This window comes from Rattus norvegicus, chromosome 13 (assembly GCF_021556685.1).
Source record: "Rattus norvegicus strain SHRSP/BbbUtx chromosome 13, alternate assembly SHRSP_T2T, whole genome shotgun sequence".
Lineage (NCBI taxonomy): Eukaryota > Metazoa > Chordata > Mammalia > Rodentia > Muridae > Rattus > Rattus norvegicus.
In genome coordinates this window covers 22,091,668-22,104,333 of record NC_141546.1, presented here as the reverse complement: position 1 = coordinate 22,104,333, position 12,666 = coordinate 22,091,668, and the positions used below count along the sequence as shown (strand labels likewise).

At 38.3% G+C, this 12,666-nt stretch overlaps 1 protein-coding gene across 33 annotated transcripts in view; it reads right to left on the bottom strand.

The window, feature by feature from the left end:
• Window positions 1-12,666, bottom strand: part of Relch (RAB11 binding and LisH domain, coiled-coil and HEAT repeat containing) — a 94,968-nt gene that overhangs the window by 73,691 nt on the left and 8,611 nt on the right. For all 33 annotated transcript variants that reach the window (XR_015635244.1, XR_015635240.1, XR_015635245.1 and 30 more), the window contains 1 exon segment: window positions 5,458-5,547. Coding sequence is in view for 10 of the 33 variants with exons in the window: in NM_001134546.1 (NP_001128018.1) it covers window positions 5,458-5,547 (90 nt within the window). In the remaining 23 variants the exon portion in view is untranslated.

The following is a 12,666-nucleotide window of genomic DNA, read 5'->3' as shown; positions in this document are numbered from 1 at the left end:
GGGTACATGAGATACATCTTTGGAATCTGAAATCCACAGAAATTTAATGAACATTACCTTTGTTTTTAACTTACATATAACCACCCATTACAATATTTTTCCTATTTCTAATACTACCTTAACTTTATGGAAACAAATTGCAGATAAATTGATTTCACTAATGTTCTATCTAACCCTGTTGGAATACCAATCCAACTTCAAATAATATCTAAATGTAAAGTTCATATATTAAGTTTAGTATAAGAAAATAAAATCAAAGGTTCTTCTAATAGAAAAGAACATATATATTTTTGTTTGTTTGTTTAAACTAGGGAGATACACAAAATAAGAGAAATTGGGTTCTCAGAAAAAAATTCCTGGCCAAGAATATGCTTTTAATCTCAGCATTTGGGAGGCAGAGGCAGATTTGGATCTCTACAAGTTTAGCCAGTCTGGTCTACATAGTGAGACAGCCAAGGGTATCGTAGTGAGACCCTGTCTCAAAAAAAAAAAAAAAAAAATTCTGGCCATGTATATTTGTGTGTGTGTGTGTGTGTGTGTGTGTGTGTGTGTGTGTGTGTGCGCGCGCGCGCATCTGCGCCAGCGCTCAGAAAGCTGGGGCGGGGAGGGGATAAAGTCAACCTAGTTCACATAGATTTGTCTCAATAAAACAAGCAAAACCGAGGGGATACTGAGGCAATGGGATACAGATAGTGCCTTGGCCATTAACGAGGGAACAACAGACCATGGATGATACTGAGCATTTGTTATTCAGGGTATAGGACTGATGACTTCACAGGCAAGATCTGAGAGTCATTTTAGAAGAGAACAGCATACCACTTGGAATATAGACTGAGTAGTCAATAAATATGTGCTGAATCCATCAACAATGACTCCTTTCTCTAGTATTCAGGAGGATCTTTCCCTGAAAATTAGCAAGCAAGCAGCTTTGTATTTCTTAGGAATTCATTAGTGTGTGAACATAGAAATTTTACTCTAGTAGGCAGAAATACAAGAACAAATCCAGCAACTCTGATGTTAAAAGATGGATTTTGTGAAGCAGGTTCTCCTGTGTGAATAACTGTGTACACAAGCTTGTGTGTGATGGTACAAAGGCACTTGTTGCCATGTTGTTTCTAGGGTGTGATCCATCCTGCTCTCTTGACAGTCTCTTATTGGCTCGGAACTCTCCAACTAGGCTAGGTGGGCCGGCCAGAGAGTCCCAGAGACTCTTCCTCAGCACTGTGATTATAGGTACACGGCATTATGCATACCTGTTTTACTTGATTTTATATTTTTTAATGGGTACTGAGAATGAAGCTTTTGGGTCCTTCTGGTTGCAAGGTAAGCACATTACGGGCTGAGTTATCTCCTAGCCACAGTCCTAAAGTGATTGAAACCCTTGTCATCAATTCCAAAGCAATCTTGCAACAAGGAACAAATTCCTTGATGGCAAAACTACTTCACACTTCTATGTTCAAAATGCATAAAATAAGCTAAATAACAGTAATTCAAATATCATGAATCTATCTTATCCTTAAAAAAGCTTTAGTCATTTATTAACGAAATCAGAATTCAGCTCATTTGTTTTGACATGTTAGTATCAATTTTACGTATATAGTTCAATCTGTGAATAACTGTGTACACAAGCTTGTATATGAAGGTACAAAGACACTTGTGTGCATATAAAGGGCCGAGGAAAACCTCCATTGTTGTATAGTTCAATTTAAAATGCATAGTTCAATGAAAAAATGCCAACAATAAAAGCTTCAGTCTTTTACCTCTTTGAAAATAATGTGACAAGTTAAAATAATTTTATTTGGGAAAAATGAAATTCTGATATCCTTAAAAACATACTTTTCAGAGGTATAGCTTATACTAAAGACATTGTAGGCTTTGGAAATAAACCTTTTTTGTGTTCTGTTACTGGCAAATCTTTGAAGTATCATTTTACTAGTTTCTAAAATATAGATCTCCTTACTTATTCCATAGGACTGCTAACAGTATTAAATAAGATATTTTCTATCAATACTGAGCAGAATGCCTAACATTTAGAGTCTTCCCCTAAGCTTCAGGATAGGGCTCAGTAGGAAAGCACATGAATGAGTCTTAAATCCATCCATCTATTATTCATCCATCCATCCAATCTCTGGGGATGGGTGGGGTATCAAGAAAGAAAAAAAAAAGAAAAAACCCCACAACTCTACAGGCCTAGAAAATAACCAGATTTTTATTTTAACAGAAAGGTAATAAGAAAACATCTGTCCTATAACTATCAACAGCTGTTCAAATGTGATATTTGTCTATAATGCAGTACCTGGGAGGTAGGGGTGGGAAGATCAGGTGTTCAAAGCCAACCTCAGCTACATAGTCCAAGATCAGACTGGGCTACCTGAGACCCCCCAACCCCACCCCACCCCACCCCACCCCTGCCTCAAACATCAATAGCTACTTAAAGGTTAGAAAAGATCCACATTGATAGGACAATTGATTCTGGATCTGTGTTATCTATATTATTGAGGGTTCTATATGATCGAATGACAGATGGCAGGATAATCATCTTTCCTGAATCATGGTCTTTTGATTCACTTTTAAATTACTACAAATGATTGGGAAAAAAAGTCAACATCTTTGGAGAATGTGATTAATTTCTTAAAGCCTCACATATACACGTTTGATTCTACACAAGACCGAAACTGTTGTCTAGAACATGCTCTTTCTCTAAGGAAGATGAAGACATTCATTAGCATATTAGCACAGTACAGATCTTAATACAATAATTAAAAAAACGGCTATCTCCCCAAAGTTAGAGGTAGAATATATTATTTAGATTAAAAATACAAGATCAAAATTGTCACATTCAAAACATTGTTGTTTTTTCTAATATTTATGTATAGGTGTTTTGCCTGCACCAATGTCTGGGTGTCCTGTGCATTGCTGTGCCTGTAGAAGCCAGAAAAGGGTGCTGGAGCTGTTGGGATGGGAGTGAGGGACTGGATTGCTGGGAGCTGCAAAGTCATACTAGGAACGGAACCTGGGTCCTCTGCAAGCCCAGTCAGTGCTCTAAACTGCTGAGCTAACCCTTCAGTCCCACATTCTATTTTCTTGTACCAAGTGTGGAGGATGAGGTTCACTCCTCCATCAGGAAGCAGGAAGAGGGGAGATTAAAAACCTTCTCACTCCTGTTCTGACACAAAGAAAGATGGAATGGCCCAAAGCTTGTTTCTTAACAATGTTTTCTGCTAATTAAAAATAAAAAATACCTAAATAACAAGAAACTCTGGGATCTAATTTCAAATGGAAATTAAAGAACATAATTATGTAGCCAACTTGTTGGTAAGAGTTATTGTTTAACATGTAACTATATAGCTTGGGGCCATAGCCCTGTATCTGATCAGTCCAGCAACATAAGTAGTGGTGGGATACAACTTGAGAGGAGGAAGCAAGGAAGGTCAGAATTTAAGGTTACATATTGAGTTCCAAGCTAGCCTATGATGCATGAGAATCAACCCATCTCAATTCTCCTGAAATCCATATATTTACTATATAACATAAACCATTTACTCTGTAATTATATAACAATGCTACTGTATAAATGATACAGCAAGATAACCCAACCCTGAGTTATCCAATTAAACTACCATTTGATCTGCTAAATTAGACATTTGAGATGTGATCTATGAGGGTTTTTTTTTTTTTTTCTTTTTCTATTCTCTTTCTTTAGTTAGGGTCTCACTGTACAACCCAGACTAGTCTTAGATCTAGGGCAAATCTTTTGCCTCAGCTTCCAAGTGCTAGAGTATAGCTATTATACATTAGTACAGCTGATTTGATTTGCCATTTTGATGATTATTGCTGAATTATGCTCAGAACAAAGTAGCCATAAAGAAGAGGTCACACTAAATTCTTCCCATGACCTTTTCATTAAATTAGCATCACTATTATTTATACTATTGAGTCCTCTTAGTTTTGGTTGAACTTTCTCCTTCCCCTTTACTCATGTAATATTGTGATTTTTAAATATCAAGTTTCTAACCGTGGGCAAGAAATGGACATCACATATTGCAATGGAATTTTTAATTAATAATTTAATTAAAATTTAATAATTTAAATTTCAAACCCAATCCTTCAGATCAAGAGGTAGCATACAGTCTAAATAATTGTGGGCTCTGTTGCGAGGCTATTTGGATTTGAATCCTACCCAAGTCTAGTACAATCTCTCCCAGGGCCTTAGTTTCTTGTGGGTAGGTGGTGTACCTCAATGAGACAATAAGCATTCAGTGTTTAGATTGGAGCAAGCAAGGACCTTACAAGAATTATTTACTTGTTCCATTATTTATTTATTTTTATTTCACGTGCATTGGTGTTTTACTTCCGTGTGTCTGTGTGATAGAATCATATTCCCCTGAACTGTAGTTACAGTTATGAGTCACCATGTGGGTTCTGGAAATTGAACCTGGATCCTATGGAAGAGCAGTCAGTACTCTTAAGCACTGAGCCATCTCTCCAGCCCCAGGAATTAATTATTTTTATAATGACTACAATAGCTCAGTAGTGTGTAGGTTTTAACAAACTTGTCCCAGTTAAGTGTAAGAAAGTCTGCTAGTAATCGATGTAGACATGCCCTCACAGTTCTGTCTATCCTGTTTGGCCCTACTGGTTCAGGAATGCCTGCAATTCCATTGAAGCATAAATCCTGCTTTCAATGTCTCACTCTTGGCCAGTCTTACAAAAACAATTCCTACAACACTAAGTAGAATAACTTCAATGATAGGAAGCCATAACCCTGAAGAACCAGTTATTTGCACTCAAAGAGCCATAGTTCCCACACTGGCAAATTCTGGGGGAACAATTCTGAAGACATTTTCACTGGAGTCAAATGGTACTGACAGAGTACAGATCTAGTGATGATATGTATCTGGAAGGAGTGGTGAGGAAGTGGGTGGGGATGGGAATGGAGGAAACTGGACTGAACAAGCACTTAGAAATATATTATCCTATTAGGATGGGCAGGGTCCTGGAAGACCCTGTTGAACCAGATACCACAGGAAAATCAAGAATTTCTGGAAACAACTGTGAGAGTTATAGCATGTTCACAGATCAGAGATATTTCAACCAGCTTTAAAATCCAAAGTTGTACTGATAGACACATGTGAATGTTGGCCCTGGCTGGGGTTATCAAGAGAATGAGGCTAAGGTACAATTAGTTCTGTCTTTGAACTATGCAACTCATAACATAAAACTCTTTTTACAGCAGTTGCTAATAGCTTGCCACAAATTGTTGGTTTATACTAAAACTGCTAATGCCACCAAAACAGAAAGCTGGGGTATCTCCAATGTAATTAATTAGTTGTCACAACTTTGTTTAATAATTAGGTATTCTGACATTAGTAGAGTAGGAGGAAGGTAATTCTTCAGCTCACTTTATTATTTCTGGAAGGTGAAAGAATCCAAATCTATCTTCCTAGTCTTACTTACCCGCCACTCTTTCATCTGTTTCCCTGTTACCATCATCTGAATATCTTGCAAAGTCTAATGAATCAAGAGTACTAATGCTCCCAGCTCGATCTATAAAAGAGAAAAGTTAACAGAACAGTTTTTTACTTAGTCGCAAAATAGGAGATTTTAATTCAAATACCCATAAATATTTTCATTTAACAAAACTATGACTCTAAGTTCTAGAAGTTCTATTAAACAAAAAAAGGTAAAAGTGCTCAAAAAAATTAAAAAAATTTTAAAAATGCTCAAACCAGTTCAACTACTTTAGGTAATTATGTTTACCTATCCAAATATATGTCCTACTTATGAACCAAGCACACATAGAGCATATTATAAGTAGTACAACTAGCCAGAACCAGTTAACCAACCAAACATTCCAACCACACAATAGCCACCTCCCCCAAATAGTTATCTGAACGCCCACCTCAAAGACTTTGTACATTTAGTCTGGACTAGATAATTGTTGACTGAAAACATAAAACACTGGAAAAACCAGACCAAAATCCAGTCTTAACAATCTATCATAAACACTGTTTATCATACAGACCAAAGTGACTTCATAAACTAGAACACCAAAGAATCATCCAGTCCCTGGAGGAAATATCAGCAAACAGGATAAATTTCAAGAAAGCTATATGTGACAATCAGGACACAAAAGATTTTAAAACAGCTGATAAAACTATGGTCAGTGAGTGATGCCAAAATGTACATGCTGACAGGAGCCTGATATAGCTGCCTCCTGAGAGGTAGAGCCTGACAAATACAGAGGCAGACGCTTGCAGCCAACCATTGAACTGAGAAGAGGTCCCCAATGGAGAAGTTAGAGAAAGGACTAAAGGAGCTGAAGGGACTTGCAACCCCCTAATAACAACAATACCAGAGCTCCCAGGGACTATACCACCATCCCAAGAGTACACAGGGATGGATCTATGGCTCCAGTCCCATATGTAGTAGAGGATGGCCCTATCGGGCATCAATGGGAGAAGAAGCCCTTGGTCCTGCCATGGTTGGATGCCCCAGTGTAGGGGAATGTCGGGGCGGGGAGGTGGGAGGGAGTGGGTGAGGGAGCACCCTCATAGAAGGAGGGGGAGAGGGGATGGGTCAGGGGGTTTCTGGAGGGGAAACCGGAAAAGGGAATAACATTTAAAATGTAAATAAAAAATTATCCAATAAAAGAAGAGAAAAGATATGGTCAGGGAATGAAAGTGTGTGGTTTTAATGAGGTGTTCACTATAAGTCTTGGGCATTTGAAGACTTGGTCCCCAGTTATTGGCATTTGGGGAGACTTAGAAGATGTCAGCTTGCTGGAACCGGTGTGTCGTTGGACACAGGCCTGGTCTTTCTCTCTGCCTCCTGTTGGTTGTGTAAGATGTGAGGTCTCAGCTGTTCTGCAACCATGTCTGCCTGCCTGCTGTCACTCTGCTATCCTCAATGGTGATGGACACTTATCTATTTGAAACCGTAAGCCCAAAAAACCCTTCTTTCTACAAGTTGTCTTGGTCATGTTTTAATACAACAACAACAACAGGATAAGAAATCCTAGCAGAAAAAACCAGAATATAAAAAAATACCAAAGGAAATTCTAAAAATATCAGTAGACCTGGAAAACAAATGCTTCATACCAAAATTTCAATGCAGAATATAACAGAATAAACGCAACAGAGTAAAAGTAATACAGGGGTGCTGAGATGGGCTCAGTGTATAAAGCACTTGCTGTCAAGTCTAATGACACGTGGTCAGTCCTTGGGCTCGATAGTGAAGAAGGAATCAACCTCTTTAAGTGACTCCTGGGCACAGGTACACAGACATACACAAACGAGGATTTTAAAAAGATTAAAGATAGCATTCAACATGAAGAATAAAGAAAACAGAGTAAAACAGAAAGTACAGAATTTTTTCCATGGAACAAAAAAAAAATGTTTAAGGTATATAGAAGTGGAAGCAATCGCAGATAAACAAAAGGTAAGGCAGATACAGATTTAAAACAGAGGACACCAAAGAGTACAGAAATGTAGGAATATCATAATCAAATCGCTGCAAACCAAAAGAATAGAAAATATTAAAAGTCGGCAGAGAAAAACTTTGGTAGCAAAGGATTATAAACACCTGAGAAGCATATTTAACCTAGTGTTTAAAAAAGCTGATGTTTGCACGAAGACCTAGATCACTCATGAATTAAAAAGACAACAGAACTGTGTGGGGAGTCTTCCACTGCCAGCTGCTTTTCTCCCATGCTGGGTCTCATGTTCACTAGACACCACTTCAAAATAGTTTGCCAGTAGAATAAAATTTAGAGATGGTCCAAGTTTGTCATCTTACAGATTAGAAATGAAGATTATGTATTTATTAAATCAACTTGCTAACCTTGGCTGGAGTTAAACAAAAATTTAGTAAGACTTGCTCCTTGCTGTAAATCAGTCAATAAACAATGAGAATTAAGTCACATATGTAGATAACAAATCAATTACTTTATTAAATCTATGCACAAGCTAAGAGTAGACTTTCTATCTTCTAATTTTCAGCCTGGTCACCAGATTCTATAAGTTGAATTTTAAGGTCAAAATATTTAAACTTAGAAACTTATAGGCTGAAATAATCAACAAACCATTTATGTAAGTTAAAATTTTGATAACACTAAGTGATTTTTTTTTTTAACCTTATGCCAGGTTGTTAGGCGGTAAGGATGAGTATAATCTATGAATTATTTATTAGCATTCTTTCTGACCAGTTATTATGTGGCAGATACTTTATAGACAACTTAGTTAACTTTCAAAAACAACTCCATGCAGAAGAGTTACTACTATCAGCATTTTATAGAAAGAAACAGACCTGCAACTCAAGAGTGGGATTTCAGGAAAAAGAACACATGTAGGGACTTCCTTTCAAGAGCATGGGAAAGAGACAGAGTTGGGGTCAATCTGAGGCCAGTGGGAAAAATCCACCACAAACCTCCGAGCACGAAAAGACCCTTCCCTTCCAGGAGGAGTAGAGCTAATTTAGTTCCTGGAACAGCAGCAAGCCAAACTGTTGAACAAAGTCACCTGTAACCCCCCCCCCCCCCCACCAAACCCCTCGAAAGGTCCACTGACCACGAATCAGTTTGGAGGTCACTTCGGCCCATCAATAGTACCCTGCCTAGTTACCATTGCTCAAATTCTGCCCTTATTGTTAGAAATCTGCCTCTATCAAAGGTATATAACTCCCTAGTAGAGTCTGCTCAGGGTCATCTCTCTCCGAAGGGAGTTGACCACAATCGAGAGTTGGATCAATAAAGCTCCTCTAGCTTTTGCATTGATCAGTGCCTCCGTGAGTCTCATTCAGGGGTCCTAGACACATGAATATGTGAATGTGTCAGGAAAAGTTATCAAGAACCAGTTTAGGAATATATTAGGTACTGAAGAAACGTGAGTAAGATTAATTACTTACAAAACATGTCTGTGAGGCAGAAAGAAGACTACTTAAAGGAAAGACTTTACTGCTACCTATAATGTATTTTAAAGTGAAATTTTATCATATAGTTGACAAAACTGGGAGCAAATTCTAAAGTGGGTCACTTTTCTTTCCTGTAATACCAACTTTTGCTAATTATAAAGAGGGTTGGAAAGAACTGTTTTGGACATGAGGAAGTAACTCTGAATAGTTAAATAACTAGCCAGCCACTTCAGCTTCATATTTATGGCTTTTCAGGAGGCTGGGCCAGGAATTTAAGGTATGCTTTTTCCACAGAAAGAGTTCAAAGGCTATCTGGCAACCCAGAAAATCCTGTTTTAAGTGGGGGAAAAAGGAAGGAAGGAAGAAAGGAAGGGAGGGAGGGAGGGAGGGAGGAAGGGGAGGGAGGGAAGGAAAGCTGAATAATACAAAGTTTTGTGGCAGAAAGCTTGTGTAGAATGTGTGGCATCCTAGGTTAATTTTGAACACTGGGAGTAGAGGAGAGGGAGAAGAGTTAAACATAGAATTCATTAAGAATTATTCTTTGGTTTAAATAAGCCATTAGAATTAACTTATAAATGCAGACACCAACATGACCATTAACTTTATAATAAACAAGCTAAAAGTAGAATTATCTTCCAATCTGTACCCAAACATATTTAAAGTGAAATTTAAAAAAAAAATCAAGAAAGAAACACACATAGGACAGAGACTAATACCTAGACTAAATAAAGAACTCTTAAAAACTAAAGACCAGGAGAGAGCTGGACCCTCAGAAGTGCAGACACTCCTGAGAACTCAGAGACTACTCTCTGCCCAGATTCTCAACACAAGAGGAAATGGCCTCGTGCCATTTGTTCCCCTGGGCACAGGGACCTAGGAGCAGTCAAGGGCAGAACCTTTCAGGTTTCTGCCAGCTCTGAGAGCCTAAAGCCAGTCACCAGGAGCGCCTACACACCTGAGAGCAGAGCTCTCTGTTCCCAGATCCAGCTGAAAGAAAACAGGTCTACAGGAGTGCACAGGCCTATAGGAGGGTCAAACCACTGTCAGAGACAGCAAGACAAGCTAACACCAGAGACAACCTGATGGCAAGAGGAAAGTACAGAAACCTAAGCAACAGAAACCAAGACTACTTGGCATCATCAGAGCCCAGTTCTCACACCAAAGCAAATACTGGATATCTGAACACACCGGGAAAGCAAGATTTAGATTAAAATCACATTTTATGATGATGATGATGGAGGACTTTAAGAAGGACATAAATAACTCCCTTAAAAAAATACAGTGTTGGGCCCTACCTTGGTGTTTCCCTCCCCCCTCGCTGAGCCTTTTAGCTTGCTATAGCAAGAAATTGTTTACACCCTTGGCAGCTGCTCTTAGCCCCTGATTTGGGGCTGGGATTTTCCATGGCACCCTTCCTCCCCACCGAGACTTCCTGTTTGTTGTTGTTTAAGAAGTTGTTTATGCCCCTGATTGGGCTGGAACTTTCACCACACAGACTTTTCTTGTTTTCCTGGTTGGGGATTTTCACCTGCCTTGTTGTTTTCCACGGCTTTTGCCTCTGGTATATAAGGAGATCTCAGTAAAGCCTTGGTGGCACTCGCTGAAAACGGGTGACCAGTGTACGTGTTTTCTTTCAATCCCGAAGACCTATGCCCGATATTCACACACTGGCGGTGCAGGCGCCGACAATACAGGACAACACAATTAACCAGTAGAAGCCCTTTAGGAAATACAAAAATCCCTTAGAGAATTACAGGAAAACACAACCAAACAGGAGAAGGAAATGAACAAAACCCTCCAGGATTTAAAAATGGAAGCAGAAACAATAAAGAAAGCACAAAGGAAAAACCCTGGAGATAGAAAACCCAGGGAAGAGATCAGGCGTCATAGATGCAAGTATCACCAACAGAATACAAGAGATAGAAGAGAGAATCTCAGCGGCAGAAGATACCATAGAAAACATCGACACAACCTTCAAAGCTAATATAAAACACGAAAAGCTCCTAAACAAAAACATCCAAGAAATCCAGGACACAAAGAAAAGATCAAACTTAAGAATAGTAGGTATAAAAGAGAATGAAGACTCCCAACTTAAAGGGCCAGTAAATATATTTGACAAAATTGTGGAAGAAAACTTGCCTAACCTAAAGAAAGAGATGCCCATAAACACACAAGAAGGATACAGAACTCCAAATAGATTGGACCATAAAAAAATTCCTACCATCACACAATAGTAAAAACACCAAATGCAAAAAACAAAGAAAGAATTTTAAAAGCACTAAGGGTCAAGTAACGCGTAAAGGCAGACTTATCAGAATTACACCAGACTTTTCACCAGAGACTATGAGAGCCAGAAGATCATGGGAAGATGTCATACAGACCCTAAGAGAACACAAATGCCAGCCCAGGCTACTATAAATGCCAGCAAAATTCTCAATTAACATAGATAGAGAAACCGAGATGTTTCATGACAAAACTAAATTTACACAATATCTTTCTACAAATCCAGCCCTACAAAGGATAATAGATGGAAAACTCGAACACAAGGAGGCAAACTACACCCTAGAAAAAACAAAGTAATGTCCTTGCAACGACACCAAAAGAAAAGAGACACACAAACATAATTCCACCTCTACCAACAAAAATCACAGGAAGCAACAATCACTATTCCTTAATATCTTTCAACATCAATGGACTCAATTCCCCAATAAAATTTGTGTAACAGCAAACACACCTCAGACACAAAGACAGACACTGCCTCAGAGTAAAAGTCTGGAAAACAATTTTCCAAGTAAATGGTCCAAAGAAACAAGGTGAAGTAGTCATTCTAACGTTGAATACAACCGACTTTTAACCAAAAGTCATCAAAAAAGACAAGGAAGGACATTTCAATACATCAAAGGAAAAATCCACCAAGATGAACTCTCAATCCTAAATATCTATGCTCCAAATGCAAGGGCACCTACATTCATAAAAGAAACCTTACTAAAGCTCAAGTCGCACATTGCACCTCTCATAATAATACTAAGAGATTTCAATACCCCACTCTCATCAATGGACAGATCACAGAGACATAGAGAAACTAACAGAAGTTATGAACCAAATGGATTTAAAAGATATTTATAGAACATTTCATCCTAAAACAAATGAAATAACTTCTTCTCATCACCTCATGGTACCTTCCAAAATTGTCCGGATAATTGGTCACAAAACAGGCCTCAACAGATACAGGAAGATAAAAATAATCCCATGCATCCTATCAGATCACCATGGACTAAGGCTGGTCTTCAATAACAATAAGAAGGACAGAAATACCACATAGACATGGAAGTTGAACAATGCTCTACTAAATGATAACTTGGTCAAGGAAGAAATAAAGAAATTAAAGATTTCTTAGAATTTAATGAAAGTGAAGGCACAACAAACTCAAACTTATGGGACACAATGAAAGTAGTGCTAAGAGGAAAATTCATAGCTCTGATTGCCTGCAAAGAGAAACAGGAAGGCGCATACATCAGCAGCTTGACAGCATATCTAAAAGCTCTAGAACAAAAAGAAGCAAATACACCCAAGAGGAGTAGAAGGCAGGAAATAATCAAACTCAGGGCTGAAATCAACCAAGTAGAAACAAAAAGACTATACAAAGAATCAACAAAAGCAGGAGCTGATTCTTTGAGAAAATCAACAAGATAGATAAAGCATTAGCCAGACTAACCAGAGAGCACAGAACAGTATCCAAATTAACAAGATCAGAAA